This window comes from Geotrypetes seraphini, chromosome 2, assembly GCF_902459505.1.
Source record: "Geotrypetes seraphini chromosome 2, aGeoSer1.1, whole genome shotgun sequence".
NCBI classification, from domain to species: domain Eukaryota; kingdom Metazoa; phylum Chordata; class Amphibia; order Gymnophiona; family Dermophiidae; genus Geotrypetes; species Geotrypetes seraphini.
In genome coordinates this window covers 229,293,430-229,312,318 of record NC_047085.1, presented here as the reverse complement: position 1 = coordinate 229,312,318, position 18,889 = coordinate 229,293,430, and the positions used below count along the sequence as shown (strand labels likewise).

The 18,889-nt window shown below is 45.6% G+C and overlaps 1 protein-coding gene across 2 annotated transcripts in view; it reads right to left on the bottom strand.

The window, feature by feature from the left end:
* Positions 1 to 18,889, bottom strand: part of MYH9 (myosin heavy chain 9) — an 807,001-nt gene that overhangs the window by 493,914 nt on the left and 294,198 nt on the right. For both annotated transcript variants that reach the window (XM_033935132.1, XM_033935133.1), the window contains exon 13: positions 9,152 to 9,325. In XM_033935132.1, the coding sequence (XP_033791023.1) occupies positions 9,152 to 9,325 (174 nt within the window). The remainder of the gene's footprint in view (positions 1 to 9,151; positions 9,326 to 18,889) is intronic.

Sequence of the window (18,889 nt, the reverse complement as noted above, 5' to 3'; positions counted from 1 at the left end):
AGCCATGGGACTGGACAATTTGCACCCAAGAGTGCTCAGAGAGCTATGCGATATTTTGGCGGAACCGTTAGCCGTGCTCTTCAATCTCTCCCTGAGAACGGGGAGAGTCCCCCTGGACTGGAAAACTGCCAACGTTGTTCCTCTACACAAGAAGGGTTGCAGAGCGGAGGCTGCGAATTACAGACCAGTAAGTCTCACATCAATAGTGTGTAAACTCATGGAAACCCTACTTAAAGGCAAACTGGACACAATACTGGATGAGGGGAATCTGAGGGATCCCTGCCAACATGGATTCACTAGGGGCAGGTCATGCCAGTCCAATCTTATCAGCTTCTTTGACTGGGTGACAGGAAAGCAGGACTTGGGAGAGTCTCTGGACATAGTGTACTTGGATTTCAGTAAAGCCTTTGACAGTGTCCCACACCGTAGACTATTAAACAAGATGAAATCAATGGGGTTAGGTGAGAAACTAACTGCATGGGTCAAGGAGTGGCTGAGTGGAAGACTTCAGAGGGTGGTGGTCAATGGCACCCTCTCTGAGACATCGGAAGTGACTAGCGGAGTGCCGCAGGGCTCAGTCCTGGGACCATCCCTTTTCAACATATTCATAAGGGACTTGACCCGAGGACTACAGGGTAAAGTAGCACTGTTTGCCGACGATGCCAAACTGTAATATAGTAAGTGAAAGCAATCTCAAAGATAGTATGATGCAGGATCTGATCACATTGGAAAACTGGTCCTCAACATGGCAGCTGGGCTTCAACGCTAAGAAGTGTAAGGTCATGCATCTCGGTAGCAGAAATCCATGCAGAACATACACCTTGAATGGAGAAATACTAGCTAAGACTTCAGAAGAACGGGACTTGGGAGTGATCATCAGCGCAGACATGAAGGCTGCCAAACAAGTAGAGAAGGCCTCATCCAAGGCAAGACAAATGATGGGATGTATCAATAGAAGCTTCGTCAGCCGCAAATCTGAAGTCATAATGCCACTCTACAGAACCATGGTGAGACCTCATCTGGAATACTGTGTGCAATTCTGGAGGCCACATTACCGGAAAAATGTGCTTCGAGCTGAGTCGGTCCAGCGGATGGCCACTAGGATGGTCGCTGGACTCAAGGGTCTCTCATACGAAGAAAGACTGGGCAAGCTGCAGCTCTATACCCTAGAGGAGCGCAGGGAAAGGGGTGACATGATCGAGACATTCAAGTACGTCACAGGTCGTGTAGAGGTGGAAAACGATATATTCTTTCCCAAGGGACCCTCGGTCACAAGGGGGCACCCGCTCAAACTCAGAGGAGGGAAATTTAGTGGTGACATCAGGAAGTATTTCTTCACAGAAAGGGTGATAGATCACTGGAACAAACTTCCGGTGCAGGTGATCAAGGCCACCAGTGTGCTCGACTTTAAGAATAAATGGGACATCCACGTGGGATCCTTGCGACGGTCGAGTTAAGGAACTAAGTCATTAGCACTCAGACTTAATAGGGTGGGTAAATGGAGTGGGCAGACTTGATGGGCTGTGGCCCTTTTCTGCCGTCATCTTTCTATGTTTCTAACATGAATAGGGGGAATGGGATGAAGGAGAGATTTCTCCAGTAAAAGCCAGTTGGGAATATCTGTAGAGACCGAAGAGGTGAGCCATTTTGCTCCCTGGCGTAATATGAAAGCTCTGTGGTAGAGATGCAAATCAAGAAAGTTAACTCTACCTAACCTTTTGGAAGACTTCAATTTTTGTGTTGAGATTCTATGGGGTTTGTTATTCCATAGGAAGGCGAGCATCAATTTTTCAAGCTGCTTATATAGGGAGATTGGAAATAAAATAGGGAACATGTTTAGGGTGTAAATGATTTTAGAGCCCACCATCATTTTCAAAGTATCGAGTCTTCCCCACCCAAGAGAGGTGCAAGGGGGACCAGGAAGCTAATAAGGTAGTGATTTTGGAAGTTAAATGTGAAATGAGTGAAAGTTGAGTTGATTTAATGTCTCTATGGAAGGACAATCCAAGGTATTTTATGCCAGATGTAGCTCAAGTGAAAGGATACGAAGAAATGGAAAAGGGGACACAAGAGGGATTAAGAGGCATGAGTTCAATTTTGTCCCAATTAACCTTATAGCCAGAAATAGCAGAGAAAGTAGAGATCAATTTTACCAATGCCGTAAAACCCCTTCAGGGTCTGACAAGTGTAATAAAATATCATCGGCATAAGCTGATATTTTGAATTCAATGTTGGCAATTGTTATACCTTTAACAGAGGGAGATTGTCTGATGGCAGATAATAGTGGTTCCCGAGCTAGATTGAATAGCAAGGGAGACATTGGGCACCCCTGTCTCATACCTCTGTGTAGATCAAAGGGAGTAGAAGAGTCGTAGTTAACAATTATTTTAGCAACCGGGTCATGGTATAGTAGAGAAACCATATGAATAAACATCTCTGGGAGACCAAAATGGGACAAAACACAAAAGAGGTAGTTGCACTCTACCCTGTCAAATGCCTTTTCGGCATCTAGTGAGGCAACTAGGAGAAGGTGGTTAGATGACAGGGCAGAGTGGAGCATATGACATAGCAATCTAGTGTTATCAGCCCCATATCTCCCCTTCAGGAATCCTACTTGGTCTCTATGGATCAGGAAAGGCATAAGTTTTTCTAATCTAAAAATCAAAATTTTAGCAAATATAATTTTGGCGAGACGATGATGTTCGCTTCGTGGAAACGGTGCAGTCAAGATGGAGAATCAATGATATCTTGATAGTAGGATAATAAATGAGGAGTGAGGAAAGAACTGTGTGATTTATAAAATTCCAAGGGAAGTCCGTCAGGGGCCTTGGCATGAGGCATGGATGAGATAGCTTTGGAGATCTCATCTAAGCATATTGGTTATTGTAAAGTTTGTTGCTGAGCTGTAGAGATGGAGGGTAAGTCAATTGAGCAAAAGTCCATGATAATATTTCTGAGGAAGAAGATTCAGAAGTGTATGGAGATTCATAGTAAGCTCGAAATTCCGTTAGGATGTCTTTCGTAGATGTGTGAGTGATCCCTGAAGGAGACTTGATGTGAGATACTCGATGCTTCGTTCGTTTGTCTTTGAGATATATGGCAAATTGATGACCAGCTTTGTTGGAGGAGGCATAATAGGTGACTGAACGACGAAATAAGGAGGCAGAGGCAAGATTACTGAAACTCTCATTATATTGAAACTAAAGCTGTTGCAATTGTTTATATGCAAAAGGATCAAATTTAGTGTATAGATGGGTTTCCAAGCTATGGATGTCAGATTCCAATTTTTGAATTTCAAGTTTTCTTTTTTTAAAACAATGAGCTGAGTAGCTAATTGATTCACCTCTTAACCAAGATTTATAAGCCTCCCACAGTATAGAGAATTTAGAAAAGGAATGTAAATTGTTGGAGAAAAAAGCTTTAGATTCCTCAGTGATGTGGGAAATGAAGTCTTCATTATGAAGGAGAGAGTTATTTAATCTCCAGTGTCGTGGATTGGTATGAGCAGACCAATTGAAGGAACATGCGATGGCTGCATGATCTGAAATAGTAATGGCATGAATCTTAGCATCAGTGAGGTTATTTATGAAGTCTTTAGAGCAGAGAATGTAGTCAATTCTGGATAAAGTCTTGTGAGGGGCAGAAAAAATGGTGAAGTCTTTTGCAGTGGGATTTAGGACCCTCCAAGCATCAGACCAACCATAGGTACTCATCAAATTGGTCACAGAAGAGCGAACATGAAGCTTGGCGGGACGGCAGGTGGAAGATCTGTCTATAAAAGGATCTATCGGAAAGTTGATGTCACCTGCAACAATGAAATTCGAGGCAAGGGACGTACTGCAAGCAGAAGGAAGGGCTTGGAAAAAGGACGGGTCATCTGCATTGGGAGCATAGATGTTGAGAATAGTTATAGATTTTCCTACAATGGTGCCCTCAATGCATGATCAGCGGCCATATGGATCATATTTGTGCGAAGTGGGTTGAAAGTTGAGTGATTTTTTTTCAGTAGTGTAATAACCCCATTTTTCTTTCCAAATGCAGGGGCAGCAAAACAGTGTTGAATCCGATCACCTGACAGTTTCAAGAGAGAGATGAGATTCTTGAATGAGATAGATATCTGCCCCAAGGTGCTTGAAATATTGAAGTATCTTCTTTCTCTTAATAGGATTGTTTATCCCTTTGACATTGAGGGAAACTAGTTTAATGTTAGCCATGAGTAGTAGGATGTTTGGGATTGAATGGCATCTGAAAGAGAGAGAGAAAAAAAAAAAAAAATCAGGAGCCAGCTATTTGGTAGATGAAAAAAGAATAGGGGAAATAAGCTCCAGGTTGCTAGAAAATGATCAAAAAAGAAAAGAGGAAAAAGTGTGAAAAAAGAAGATTTATGCCGAGAGAAAAATTTATTCTGAAAAAACAAAGATCCAAAGATGGGATCGCATTAGAGAGCTGCACGGGAACGGGGACGATGGGCATCCCGCGGGTTCCCCCTTCGGGTCGCGGGAATCCCGTGGGGACGCCTCCGAGGGTTGCGGGAATCCCGTGGGGACGCCTCCGAGGGTCGCGGGAATCCTGTGGGGACACCTCCGAGGGTCGCGGAGTTCCTGCGGGGCTGGATGTACTCAGTCGCGCGGCTCCTCTTCTCCCTACCTGCTCTCTGCTTGCAGCACAGAGAGCCGAATGGAAGTCTTCCCGACGTCAGCGCTGATGTTGGGAAGACTTCCGTTCGGCTCTCTGTGCTGCAGGCAGGGCAGGTAAGGAGAAGGAGAGTAGCCTCGCGGCTTGAGTGACTACCAAGGGAGGGGGGACGGTCCACCCCGGGTGCAGCACAGCCGGCCAGGTCCCCTTACTTTTGTGGCGCTTCCCCGACCGACCGACAACAGCCCCGGTCCAACAAACCTCCCTGCCTTCAGCCGTGAATCTAAATTACCTTCTTACAGCAGCTGAGAGAAAGGGAGGAAAGGTGGAGTAGAGAAGAAAATACGCTTAAGGGAAATAGGTAAAACTGAGGGGGGAGAAGGACGCTGAAAGCACTGGGGAAGACAAAGGGGTGGAGAAGGACGCTGAAAGCACATGGGGAAGACAAAAGGGTGGAGAAGGATGCTGAAAAGACATGGGGAAGACGGGGGGGAGAAGGACGCTGAAAGGACATGGGGAAGATGGAGGGGAGAAGGACGCTGAAAGGAAATGGGGAAGAGAGAGTGGGGAGAAGACGCTGGCAGGGAAGAAGACAGAGATGCCAGACTATGGTGGGAGCGGAGGGAAGAAGATGGATGCCAGACCAATTTGGAAGGGGGGAGAAAGGGAGAGGCACAGTAACAGAGCAAATGGAAGACGCAGAGGGAAGAGAGACAGTGGATGGAAGGAATTGAATGAGAACATGAGGAAAGCAGAAACCAGGCAACAAAGGTAGGAAAATAATTCTATTTCTTCTTTTTTTTTTTTTTTTTTGGCTTCAGGATAAAGTAGTATATTAGTTGTGTTGATAAAAATTTATAAACATTAGAGGCTCTGGTAGAAAGCCGTTTACAAAGTATGTAGTCTTCCCAATTAATATTTCCAAATTAATAAAGTCTTTTTGCTTATTTGTAAATGTGTTTCTACCAGAGCCTTTAATTCAGTAGCATAATTAAATGAAATAACTATTTCTGAAGTTTATAGGGACGGGCGGGGACGGAGGGATTCCTTGCGGGGACGGTTGGGGATGGAGGGGATTCCTCACGGGACGGAGGGATTCCTCACGGGGACGGGTGGGATTTCTGTCCCCGCGCAACTCTCTAGATCGCATGCTGACAAGACGAGCTTAGCGTAAATCTCTCCAGCACCAGAGAAATATGAAAAAGCATTAAGCCCTATCAAAAAGCATATGGTGTTTCATAAAAGAAAAAGAAGAAAAAAAAAATCAGGTAATCTTGCTGATATCATCAAGGAATTTTTGCAGTTCTGATGGTTCTTCAAAGTTTTTAGTAGTATTGCGGTAGGTGATATGCATTTTGGTGGGGTAGAACAACCCATATTGAGCCCCAATGCTTTTGAGGTGAGGCCGCATGGCTAGGAAAGCTTTTTTTTTTTGCGCAGAAGATTTGGAGAGGTCCGTAACGAAAAGCACTCTTTTGCCCTCCACTAGTAGTGAAAGTTTAGATTTCGCTGTTTGCAGAATCTGGAGGGTTTGCGAGTAGCGTAGTAATTTAACAACTATGGGCCTTGCCGCTTTGGATGGTGCAGGGGGGCACAATGGTATCCTGTGCGCTCGCTTGATTTCCAGCGGAGGGCTAAATTGGATGTTCAGCAGATTCGGAATGAAATTGAGGAGGTAAGAAATAATCTTTTCCTTCTGAATTTTCAGGAAGACCTATAAGGACATTATTATGACACATGTGATTCGAAATATCCTCAATATCACGTTGTAATAGGGAAACTTTATGCATGCCACACTGTAGCTCAAGGAACTGTGCGTCGTGAGCAGTAAGCCTCCCATCCGTGAGATCAATGCAGACATTATGTTGCTTTAATTGTAGAAGAATAGTATTGATCTCTGTTTTAATATCTGCAGTGGCCGCCAGATTTTCCTGCATAAGGCCCCTTAATATTTGTAAATCGTTAGAGATGGAAACATCTGAACCAAGAGCGGGCGAGGCCTTGATTGGAGACGGAGGTTCATGTTTCGATCTTTTGGATGCGGTGTGCGGCAAAGTAGAGGCAGTAGGCGGCGATCTATCAGCTTTAGTCGGTTTAGACGACATTTAGGAGTAGGAAGCTAGAGTTCTCCGACCTGAACCAGAGTAGAGAAGGGCTGAAAAATGATATTTAGAGTGTGGGCTCGAGCGGAGAAAAACACTAAGCAGCCATCTTGTGTTCAGTCACGTGACATCCCCCGCTCCGTCTCTAACTACAACTTGCCATTTTAAAAAATTTCCTTATTTCTTGTTGTGAAATTGTTATATTTCATTGTTGAATGTTTGCCAGCCAGATGTTTTTTCTTTTTTTGTCCTGTAAGATTGTCAAAATATTTAAATTTATAAATAATTTTTTAAAAACCCGAAACACTCTCTTGTGGCAGCATACAGAATTAAGAGGTCGAGCTGTACCAAATTTGATTTAGTATTGCTGGGCTGCTCAGCTATGTCAACTCTTGGACTAGGAACTTCATCCAGGCAAATGGAGTAATGTTGGAGCAGGATAATTATCTTACTTTGCACTGAAATATTTGCTCTGAAAATAGATAACTAGGGAAGCGCCAACGTACAGGTCCGCGTAAACCGAAGCCCACATTCACATCTAGCCAGGTCATCGCGCTGTCTCCCGGCTCACCTTCAAAGGCTAGTAACAGGGCGCTTCAGGACTCGGGGCCCGGGAGCTCAGGCAGCCTGCTTCTGCCTTGGCTCAGTGCATCACGTGATCCTTCTAGCTATATGAGTTAAAGTTAGAGCACAGTAACTAGGGTTTTCTCATTGACCCTGGTTAGATCAGAGCTCATTGTGGCAGAGCATGGGGGCAGGTCTTTTGGTAGATAGGATGACGGGTTTAACCCATTTCTGATAGTTATTGGATGTTAGAGAATTATGTACTTTTTCAGAATTACATGATTTGCTCGATTATGACCTTCTATTTACAAGTTAAGCATTTTGTAATTAAGCAAGGATGGCTTAAAGATGACCCTGAAGATACAGAATCTATTGAAAACTTATGGGTGGATAGGAAGTGACATCATGCACTAGTGCAGTAACAGAACTTAATTTCCCTAACATATTTGGTTCCCAATTTTGGGATAGCCACACAAGTTAAGGAAGCCAAAGTAACAGGCACAAAAATTAAATCCAAAACATGGCCTGTCAAGTGTATGGTCTAATCTACTGCATTTTCATATCTTCTATCGTTACTGTTGATAGATATTTCACAAAAAAGTTTGAACATAAAAATTATTTGTGTATCGCAATACCGTAAAGTTCTATGCTGTTAAAGCATAAGAGACTGAATAAACTCAGCAAAGTACAAAATATAAAGCTTCTAAAAATGTAACAAATAAATATGTCTAATAATTTTCTAAAATACTTGTAAGAAATGGCTGAAATATTTATCTCAAATTGCAGCCTGAAATGACAATAGTTGTTTAAAATGTCTTTTATAAGAGCAGCCTTTAACAGATGGCAAATCAAACAATTCTGTGCTGGGAGTGAATTGAATTGTCAATATAAAATGATCAGATAACCAGGTGCAAGGACATATAAGACTTTATAACATACAACCAGACAAACAAAACTCTCACCTCAGTAGGTAGCCAATGTAGTTTAAAGAAATGAGTAATATGAAAAGGTTTTTTTTTTTAAATTCCTGCTAGATGGATTATATTACAGTAATTCAAAATACTCAAGACTAAAGATTTTACCAGTAGTCTAAAGGAAGAAGTATCGAAATACCGTATGATCTAAGTGTCCTTAGTTTCCACAGCACAAACTTTTCTGCACTAAAGAATCAATCTGAGTTTTCATTAACAGATTTTGGTCCAAATGTACTCCCAACGTTTTTATAGTAGTGTCAACTAGATATATTACTCCATTTATGTTTAAATTCATTATATATATTTTTCAAACATGGAGAGGCCAAGAAAAATTTTGTTTTGGCAAAATTAAGTTTTAATTTTAACTCATTCATCCATTGTTCATCGGTTAAGAAAGAAGTTGATATGAGCTGTATAACGTGGGACAGCGAATTAAAAATAGGCATTACAATAGTTATATCATCTGCATAGCTATAGAGTTTGATACCTAAATTAGTTAATCTAATCCCAAGAGAGGCTAAATAAACATTGAAAAGTAAAAGAAAAAAAGGAGAATAAGTTTATAAAAGTCCATTAAGACAGTTAGATTGTGAGCCTTCGGGACAGTTAGAGAACTTCCAAGTACCTATCTTTATTTATTTTTATTTTATTGTATCTTTAATGCATCTTTATTGTAAACAGCTTTGAACCTCACGGTATAGCGGTATATAAGAAATAAATTAAATTAAAAATTAAAATTAAAATCCAACTCATCCTATCATTTCAACAAAACTTCAAAAGCTTGAAAATACAGACAAATTTTAAAAAAAGTTTATGTCAACATCTGCAGACATACAGCACTTATCAGCAACAAATGGGAAACAAAGCAATACTTACTGGCTTCTCAATAAGATCAATGCATGGTTGTAGGTCAAGGCCAAAATCTATGAAATTCCACTCTATGCCCTCACGTTGGTACTCTTCTTGCTCCAGAATGAACATGGTGTGATTGAATAGCTGCTGAAGCTTCTCATTGGTATAGTTAATGCACAGCTGTTCAAAGGAGTTCAGCTACCAAATGAAAACACACTGGATTAATCATTACAGAACACAACTAAAAGCAAATGTTATATACCTATAAGCAGGTGTTCCGAGGACAGCAGGATACACAGCCATCAGCTGGGCAGTGGCGTACCAAGGGGGGGGGGCGTGGTCCGCCCCGGGTGCACGCCTTGGGGGGGGGGGGGTGCATAGCTAGCCCGGTTTTGAAGGAAATGTTGGACGCTTAGCTGTCCGGTTCTCACTGCCTGTAACGCCGGCCCTGCAGCTCCGGACTTCCCCACACCTGCTCTCTCCCCCCGGACCACTATTATTTTAAATGTTATGGCAGCCGCAGCACTATATCCGTCAAGAGGAGACTTCTAACCTCGGCCTGCACCGGAACTCTTCCTGCAACAGTGACTTCCTGTTCCCACCTAGGCGGGTAGCTGCTGCAGGAAGAGTTCCAGGGCAGGCCGAGGTTAGAAATCTCCTCTGATGGATACAGCACCGCAGCTGCCATAATATTTAAAATAATAGCGATCTGGGGGGGTCGGGGGGAGCAGGTGTGGGGAAGTCCGGAGCTGCAGGGCTGGCGTTAGAGGGAGTAAGAGCTGATGGTGCCGCAGTGTCCCGCGGGGGGAGGGAGGGAGGGAGGGAGGAAGGAAGAAGAGGAACCGAAGCATGGCAACTTTGGGGGAGCAGGTGTGGGGAAGTCCAGAGCTGCAGGAGAAGGAAGATGAGGGAGAGAATGAAAGGAGATGCCAGGGCTTGGAGGGAAGGAGGAAGGTATGCCAGCCTAGGGGGAAAAGGAAGGGGGAGATGTCAGAGCATAGAGGGAGAGGCAAAGATGGAAGAAAAGGAAAGGAGAGAGATGCCAGAGAATCAGGGAAGGGAAGATACCAGACCGTGGGGTGTGAAGTAAAGAAAGGAGAAGAGAGAGATGTCAGAGCATAGGGGATGGGGAGGTGGCAGAGCTGAAATCAATCATGTACAAAGGAGAGAAGGGGCACAGGATAGATAGTTATGAAAGGAGCATAGAAAGAAGGAAGATGTCATATGGGAGAGAGAGAGAGAAGGCAGACATTGGATGAAAAGGGCAGAGAGGGCAGTCACTGGAAGGGGCGAGACAGAAGGTGAACAGTAGATGGAAGGAGTAGAGAGAGGGACAGACACTGAATGGAAGTATGGGGGAGAGGGGGAGCAGACGCTGGAAGGAAGGAGAAAGAAAAAAGGGCATATGCTGGATTGAGGGATGAGAATAGAGTTAGATACTGGAAGGGGTGAGGGAAAGAGGTGGCACAGGTAGACACAGTGAAAGAGGAAATTGAGGACTGAATAATAAAAAATAATTTAGACAGAGACAGAAAATAAATTGAGAAGGAAGACCAGGAGGAACGGAACGGAGAGAGAGATGCCAGAGCAGGGGGGAAGGGGAGGAGACAAATACCAGACCTAGGAGGAGGAAAAGAGGAAGGAGACAGATACTGGATCTGAGGGGAAAAAAAGGAGGAGATAAGCTAAAATCTGCTGGGAGGGAGGAAGGAAAAAAGGAGAGAAAGAGGCAGAGAAAGGGGGGGGGATGTTGTAAGCAGATTAGAAAGACTACAGAGAGAAAGACCTGGACGAAAGGGGAAAGACAGGAGGAAGATACAGGACTATGGGAGGTTCAGACAGAGAGAGAGGGAGACCTGGAACAACGGTACAAAGGAGAACTGACACTGGATCTGGGGAGGGGAAAAGAGAGAGAGACCTGGACCCAAAGGGGATTAGGCTGGACTGTGAAAGAAATGTTGGATGCAAAAAAAAAAGAAGGGAAGAAAGATTGGATGCAGTCAAAAGAAGGAAGTGCAACCAAGAGACTCATGAAATCATCAGACAACAAAGGTAGGAAAAATGATTTTATTTTCAATTTAGTGATCAAAATGTCTGTTTTGAGAATTTATATCTGCTGTCTATATTTTGCACTATATGTGTCTATTTTTCTATAGTTACTGAGGTGACATTGCATATTTTAAAGTAATCTGTTTGACATCTTTGAAAAAATCCCTGAAAGTCGTAAATGATAATTAACATTTTCTCTGCGTACTGTGTGCTTTATGGTTTAATATATTTTATGTTTACCATTATGAATTAAGATATTGTGTGTACATAAAAATGAATGGAAGAAATTGGGGGCGGGGCTAGGACGGAACTGAATATTAATAGATGTCCCGTTTTGATGAAAAAAATAAATGGTCACATTAGTCTTACCTCCCCGCTGCTGCTAATCGCAGACAAGAAGTCTTCTTTGAGAGGACGTTCTGGGCCAGCCAATCAGAAAGACGACTTCTTGTTGGCGATTAGCAGCAGAAGCAGCAGTGGGGAGTAAGACTGCAGTGGCATGGACTGGGGAAAAGGAAGGAGAGAGGTGTTTTTTTTCCCCGCAGCATGGAGGGAAGGATGTAGGCAGGCAAGCTGGCTGGCTTCAGCACAGCAGGGAGGGAGGGAGATAGGTAGGCAGGCAGGCAGATTGGCTGGCTTTGGGGGTGGACAAAATCTGGAAGGCACTGGGGGCACTATGGACACAGGACGGAGGCACTGGGAGCACTATGGACACGGGATGGAGGCACTGGGGGCACTAAGGACACGGGACGGAGGCACTGGGGGCACTAAGGACACGGGACGGAGGCACTGGGGGCACTAAGGACACGGGACGGAGGCACTGGGGGCACTAAGGACACGGGACGGAGGCACTGGGGGCACTAAGGACACGGGACGGAGGCACTGGGGGCACTAAGGACATGGGAAGGAAGGAGGGAGGGAATAGAAAGGGACAATTGTTGGGCCTGAGTGCAGAAAGAAAGAAATAAAAGAAAGGATACACAGTCAATTAATAAATGTCCCCTTTTGATGAAAAAAATAAATGGTCACGTTACCTCTGACTTACTTTCTCTGCAGCAGAGTCGGCAACCGTGCTAAGATGCAGGAAGGTCCCGCGATGACTCGTCTGCTGGCTCTGCTCCAGAAGAAGTAAGTTACGTCGGAGGGGGTGGACCCGGCAGACACAGTCATTGTGGGACATTGCCGCAACTCCCTGCGTCTGCCAGGTCCACCCTCTCCGACGTAACTAACTTTTTCTGGAGCAGAGCCAGTAGATGAGTCATCGCAGGACCTTCCAGCATGTGGCTGCTGAGTCCGCTTCAGAGCAAGTACGTCTGAGTGGGGTGGACTGGCAGCCGGCAGCTACAGTCATCGCAGGACCTTGCTGCATGAAGGGAGAGAAAGGAGCAGGACTGTTGGAATGGAAGAGTGGTGGAGGGAAAGAAAGGGGGCAGGGTGGTATGGAAGGGTGGTGCTGATGAAATTGATGTACAGAGAAAGGGGAGAGACATAAGGGGGAAGGATATTGGAGGGAAAGAAAGGGGGCAAATGCTGATTGAAGAGGGGTGGATGGAGAGAGAAAGGGCAGACATTGGGTGGTAGCGCAGAGCCTATGTTGGATGGAAGTGCAGATGGGAGAGATAGGGGAGCAAATGCAGGAAGGAAATGGGAGGAGAGAAAGAGGGGAGCAGATGCTGGATGGAAGTGGACAGAGAGAGGAGAAGGTACTAGATGGAAGGGTTGGAGAAAGAGGGTACATGATGGAAGGAGGGGATAAATAAAAGGAGGGCACATGATGGGGAGAAAAGGATTGAGTTAGGGAAACACTGGAGGGGTGAGGGAAAGAGGTGGCAAGCTTTAGGTAGACAGTAAAAAATGGACATTGATGAGAGGGTAGTAAGAACGTAATCTAGACAGATGCAGAAAATAAATTGAAAAGGAAAATGAGGGAAAAAGGGAAAGGGATTGCAGAGGAGAGGTGTGGGAGAGGGAAGGCGAGGAGAGAGATGCCAGACCAATGGGGGTGAAAGGAGAGATGGAAGGAGGAGGCATACAGTTTCTGGAAGGGGCATAGAAGGAGAGAAGATGCCATATAGGGGAAGAGAGACGGCAAAAAGTGGATGGAAGGAAGAGAGTTACAAGAAGATGAGGAAAGCAGAAACCACAGAAGACAAAGGTAGAAAAAAAAATTTCTATTTATTTATTGCTTTAGGAGACATGTGTCACTGTTTCTGTAGAGCATTGTATGCAGAGTCCAGCTTCAATTTAACCTTTGTCTATATATTTCTATTTTATTCCCCCTTTTACAAAACTGTGGAGCGTTTTTTAGCACCAGCCGTGGTGGTAGCAGCTCTGATGCTCAGAATTTTATGAGCGCCAGAGCTGTTACCTCCGTAGCTAAAATCCACACTACAGTTTTGTAAAAGAGGGAGGGGTTAGTTTGTGATGACATATTCCATACTAGGCGAAGGTGTTTTCTATGTTCTGTGTGTTTGAAAGACATGTTTTTTTGTTAGGATTGACTGCAGGATTGATCTGTACTAGTCTGGCTTGTTTAGTTTTACAATGGGTGTATTGATGTTGTACTGCTCATTGCAGTATGTAAGATGCTGCCTTTTCCTAGTTACTCACTCATGTGCGACGTGTGGATTGTTACTAAAAATCATGTTTTCATACAGTTGTGGGGGGGGGTGTCAAAAAATGATGGGCCCCGGGTGTCACATATGCTAGGTACGCCATTGCAGCTGGGTGACACAATCCAATAAAACCCATGCAGGAACGCTCTCCAGCATGCTTACAACTTTTGAAATCATTGCACTTTGCATACATGCACCTTCCAGCTTGCAGCTGTCATGCAAAACATAGCAGGTCATATATATGGCTTGTAGAATAAAACTAATGGAGCTGGAAAATATGTAAGGCTATATATCCTGCTGGCTTTCAAAAATAGTTGCTTTAGGTACTCTGCAGGAGTGCGATTGTTCATATGGGGTGAAATAGCATGCAGTTAGTGGCATGGGGACATGGGGGGGAGGGGAAGTTGAAATAAGTAATGACCGAGCTCTAAGTTGGAGAGAATACTGAAGACCAGTGCTTTGCACACAGCCGCAAAGACTGGATTTGGGCATATTAGGAAAAGTGCTGCTGAAAAGGATTTGCTTCATGGGGTACTAGGTAGAGAATGACACGGTGACGGTTTACCCGCGGCCACCGCATTTAAGCCGCGGGTCACCGCCGAAAACGGGGAAGAAAAATAGCAGTCGCTGCGGTGACGGGGACAAGGCCATTCACCGACCGCGGAAACGGTGAACAGGTTTGTCCCCACGGGCCAATGTACCCCCTTCTAGGAACCGCTATTTCACCGTGCTCCTCATTTGTCATTTCAACCCTTCCTGCCAATCGCAGCAGAAGGGTACCCAACCCCTCCTGCCGGTCCTCCCAATGGCCTCCCCTAAGATCGCCGGCAGGAGGGTACCCAACCCCTCCTGCTGGACCCCCCCCCCCCCAACGAACCCTCCCACCCCGGAACCCCCTTAGTCTTACTTTTCAAGTTGGACCGGACAGCTCCTCGCTCGTCTGGCCAGCAGGCCTGCCTCCGTCCAAATGAGGCGGGCCCGCCCCTCCCCTCCCCTCCCCTGCCTCCCAATGGCCTCCCCTAAGATCGCCGGCAGGAGGGTACCCAACCCCTCCTGCTGGACCCCCCCCCAACGAACCCTCCCACCCCGGAACCCCCTTAGTCTTACTTTTCAAGTTGGACCGGACAGCTCCTCGCTCGTCTGGCCAGCAGGCCTGCCTCCGTCCAAATGAGGCGGGCCCGCCCCTCCCCTCCCCTGCCTAACCCACAGGATCCTAGGGCCTGATTGGCCCAAGCACCTAAGGCCCCTCCTATAGCGGGAGTGGCTTTAGGTGCCTAGACCAATCAGGCTCTAGGATCCTGTGGGTTGGGCAGGGTAGGGGCGGGCCCGCCTCATTTGGACGGAGGCAGGCCTGCTGGCCAGACGAGCGAGGAGCTGTCCGGTCCAACTTGAAAAGTAAGACTAAGGGGGTTCCGGGGTGGGAGGGTTCGTTGGGGGGGGGGTCCAGCAGGAGGGGTTGGGTACCCTCCTGCCGGCGATCTTAGGGGAGGCCATTGGGAGGACCGGCAGGAGGGGTTGGGTACCCTTCTGCTGCGATTGTCGGGAGGGCCGTTGGGGGGGTCTACAGGAGGGGTTGGGTGCCCTCCTGCCGTGATCGCTGGGGGGAGGGGAGACTTGCAGCCGTAGCCGCGGTCACTATGCTAATCACGGCAGAATTTAAAGTACATGTCGTGTTTGTTTTTGCATTGCTAGCCCCAGGGGTGGTGGAAGATTAGTGATTGAAAAACTGTATGAAAAATAACTATTTTAAATTTAGTGATCAAAATGTGTCAGTTTTGAGAATTTTTATTAATTAATTTTTTCTCTGCGTGTTTTGTTTTTGTATAGTTATTAACTAATATTTAACTAAGTTTTAAAGTTTTAAAGAATGTTTCCTTTATACGTAAATAAAGAAAAGTGAATGGGATTGCAGTGGCGGTGACGGGGCGGTGAATGGGGTGGCAGTGGCGGTGACGGGGCGGTGAAGAGGATGGTGAGACGGGGACGGGGCGGTGACGGGGTTGGTGAGACGGGGACGGGGCGGTGACGGGGATGGTGAGACGGGGACGGGGCGGTGACGGGGACCAATTTTTTCACCGTGTCATTCTCTAGTACTAGGATCATACCATAAGCCAGAAAAGATGTAGATTTATCTTGCCAGTAGACCCCGTCAGAAAAAAACCCTGCCGCCTAGGGAGGGGGAGACATCTGCCAATAGACACAATCAGAACAGCATACCAGGGTCTAAGGCCAGAAGGATGGCAAGAAACTCTGCACAATATCATCTGGATTAGGGGCCAGGGCAGAGAGTGGCTCCAACTGAGACTACTCGAAGACCAGTGTTAGTACCTGAGGAGCTGGTCTCAGACTGAAAAACCAAGCCATCTTGGCATTGTGGCCTGAAACCATGTTAAAGCACTAACCTGCCCCATCTGTCCACTATGAGTTGGGAATTTTCTGGATTCATCTCCCACTCTCCCCTGGATCCAGGGTGGATCAGATGAGAAAGTCTACTTGGACATTGATCTGGCCTACAATGTGAACCAGAAAATGCCTTTCAGCCCAGTAACTGTCTGGTTCCTAGTACCCTCTGCTTAACACACCCCACTGCAGTAATGTCCAACGTCACTTGCATGCCCTATCAATGGGCAGGAATTCTAGGAGCTGAGTCCGACAGCCCTAGTGAACTGAGAAGACTGGAGGTCTTGCACCACCCACCTATTGCAGTGAGCCCCTCCCTTAAGCCCCTAAGCATCCATAGTCACCACAATTCATTGTGGAGGATCCAAAAGGCACCCCTCTCAGACTGAATCAGGGGTCCATTGTGCAAGCTCTGGCATATCCATGTCAAACACAGTAATCTAGTCTTAAAATCCAGAGACCTTGGGGACCAGTAAGATAACAGGAACCTCCCAGCCAATGCAGGTATCACAAGTGCACAGATGGAACTACTTCCAGGGTTGCCACCATGGGTCCGCTACTAAAGCTTATAGCTCACTGACTCTGTGAGCAGACGTGAGAGCAAGTGAGATTTCAGATGAACCAAAGCCATTGGTTCAAAAGAAGGCTTCATCAATTGAGCAAGGACAACATTGAGATCCCAAACCACTGGAGGCGGTTTGAGAGGTGGTTTGACATTGAAAAGTCCTTTCATAAATCTGGAAACTACAGATTGAGCAGAAAGGCGTTTCCCTTCTTTAGGCTAATGGAAAGCAGCAATTCCACTGAGATGGACTCGAATGGATGTGGATTTGAGACCTGATTGAGATAAATGCAACAGGTACTCCAGAACTGAAGTCAAGGAGGTAGATTGAGGCTCCATGAGATGAATGGTGCACCAAGCAGAAAATCTAGACCATTTCAGGTTGTAACATTGTCTAGTGGCAGGCTTCCTAGAAGCCTCTAAAATGTCCTTGACAGATTGAGAGAACTGGAAATTGGCAGTTACGTTGAAAGTTACCAAGCTGTCAGGTGCAGAGACTGCAGGTTGGAATGAAGCAGAGACGGAAGCAGAGACGGAAAAACTGGTAGAAGTAGTGGCTCCCTGCTGCTGAGTTGAAGTAGAAGGGAGAACCAAGGTTGTCTGAGCCACCGAGGAGCTATGAGAATCATGGTGGCATGTTCGTGTTAGAGTTTGACAAGAGTCTTGAGAATGAGAGAAAATGGAGGAAATGCATACAGAAAACTGATTCGTCCATTCCAAAAGAAAAGCATCTGCCTCCAGTGAGGAGAGTATATCCTGGAGCAGAACTGAGGCAGTTTGTTGTTGTGGGGAGACGCAAAGAGATCTACTTGAGGAGTTCCTCACTAAGAAAAAAATGTGATGAGAGGCGATGAGTTGAGCGTCCATTTGTGAGGTTGCAGAAAACAACTCAATTTGGCCGCCAGACAGTTTTTCTCTCCTTGAATGTGGACTGCTTTCAGAAAGGTGTTGTGAAGAATTGCCCAATGCCAAACCTTCTGAGCTTCCTTCTAGCCCTAAACAAGGAAGGAAGCCGTAAATAAGCTCCTCCATGAACCCTTGAGAAAGCCTTTTGGGCAAAACGGGTCACGTCGGGGCATGCTAGAGACACTGCATTGAAACGATAAATAAAAATAATTTATGCTGTCAACTAGTTTTTATTTCTGGATAAATGACACAGAAGTAAATAGACAAGCAACATCACATAAGGAGGCAATGAGATGAGCCAAAGCCAAACATATCTGTTTGATGTATTGACATTGATGACTTTGAAAGCCCTAGTGCCATCCTGTTGTTGAATCCAAACAGTGAGGATTGTGGTAGTTGTGGATGTTCCATTTGGTCCTCACTTTTTCATCTTCTATATCTGTCTAGTGTTTACTAATTTGAGAGACACACTAGGAGGATGAAGCATACGCAGTTCTTCCAAATACTCAAGAGTATTTTGAATCAGATTCCAAAGTGATATTAAGATCTTTACTCATTTGGCATAGAAACTTGGTGAAGCAAGAAGTATGACCTCGTTGAGGAGAAGGTGAATGGGCACCCCATCCATATGCCCATATGCCCAAATCCAGTCTTTGCGGCTGTGTGCAAAGCACTGGTCTTCAGTATTCTCTCCAACTTAGAGCTCGGTCATTACTTATTTCAACTTCCCCTCCCCCCCATGTCCCCATGCCACTAACTGCATGCTATATCACCCCATATGAACAATCATACTCCTGCAGAGTACCTAAAGCAACTGTTTTTGAAAGCCAGCAGAGAATGAAGGTGAAGCCTCTCTGGAGTATTGATACCTGAATCCATAGGTAACGATGACCCACTTCTGGAATGTGAAGAAAACCTTACAGGAGAAGAACTCGACTGACAAGAATGGTGAGGCTCTGCTACAGATCTCCTCGACAAAGGACTTGGTGGTCTCGAAGAGTCTCGATGCCTCAATAAATGAGACCTGTCTTAAGACCTGGACCTCGATGAATGCCTCAACAAATGATGTGGAGAACCATGCCTCGAATCACGGTTCCGTGATTGAGCCGGATCTAACCTCGAAGATGAATGTCGAGGAGTCCTCATCCTGTGCCTCGAAAAGGGCAACGCCTTATGTGGAAGTCGGAGATCAACGTTGAGATACTGATAAGAACTCGGCTCCTTATGTAA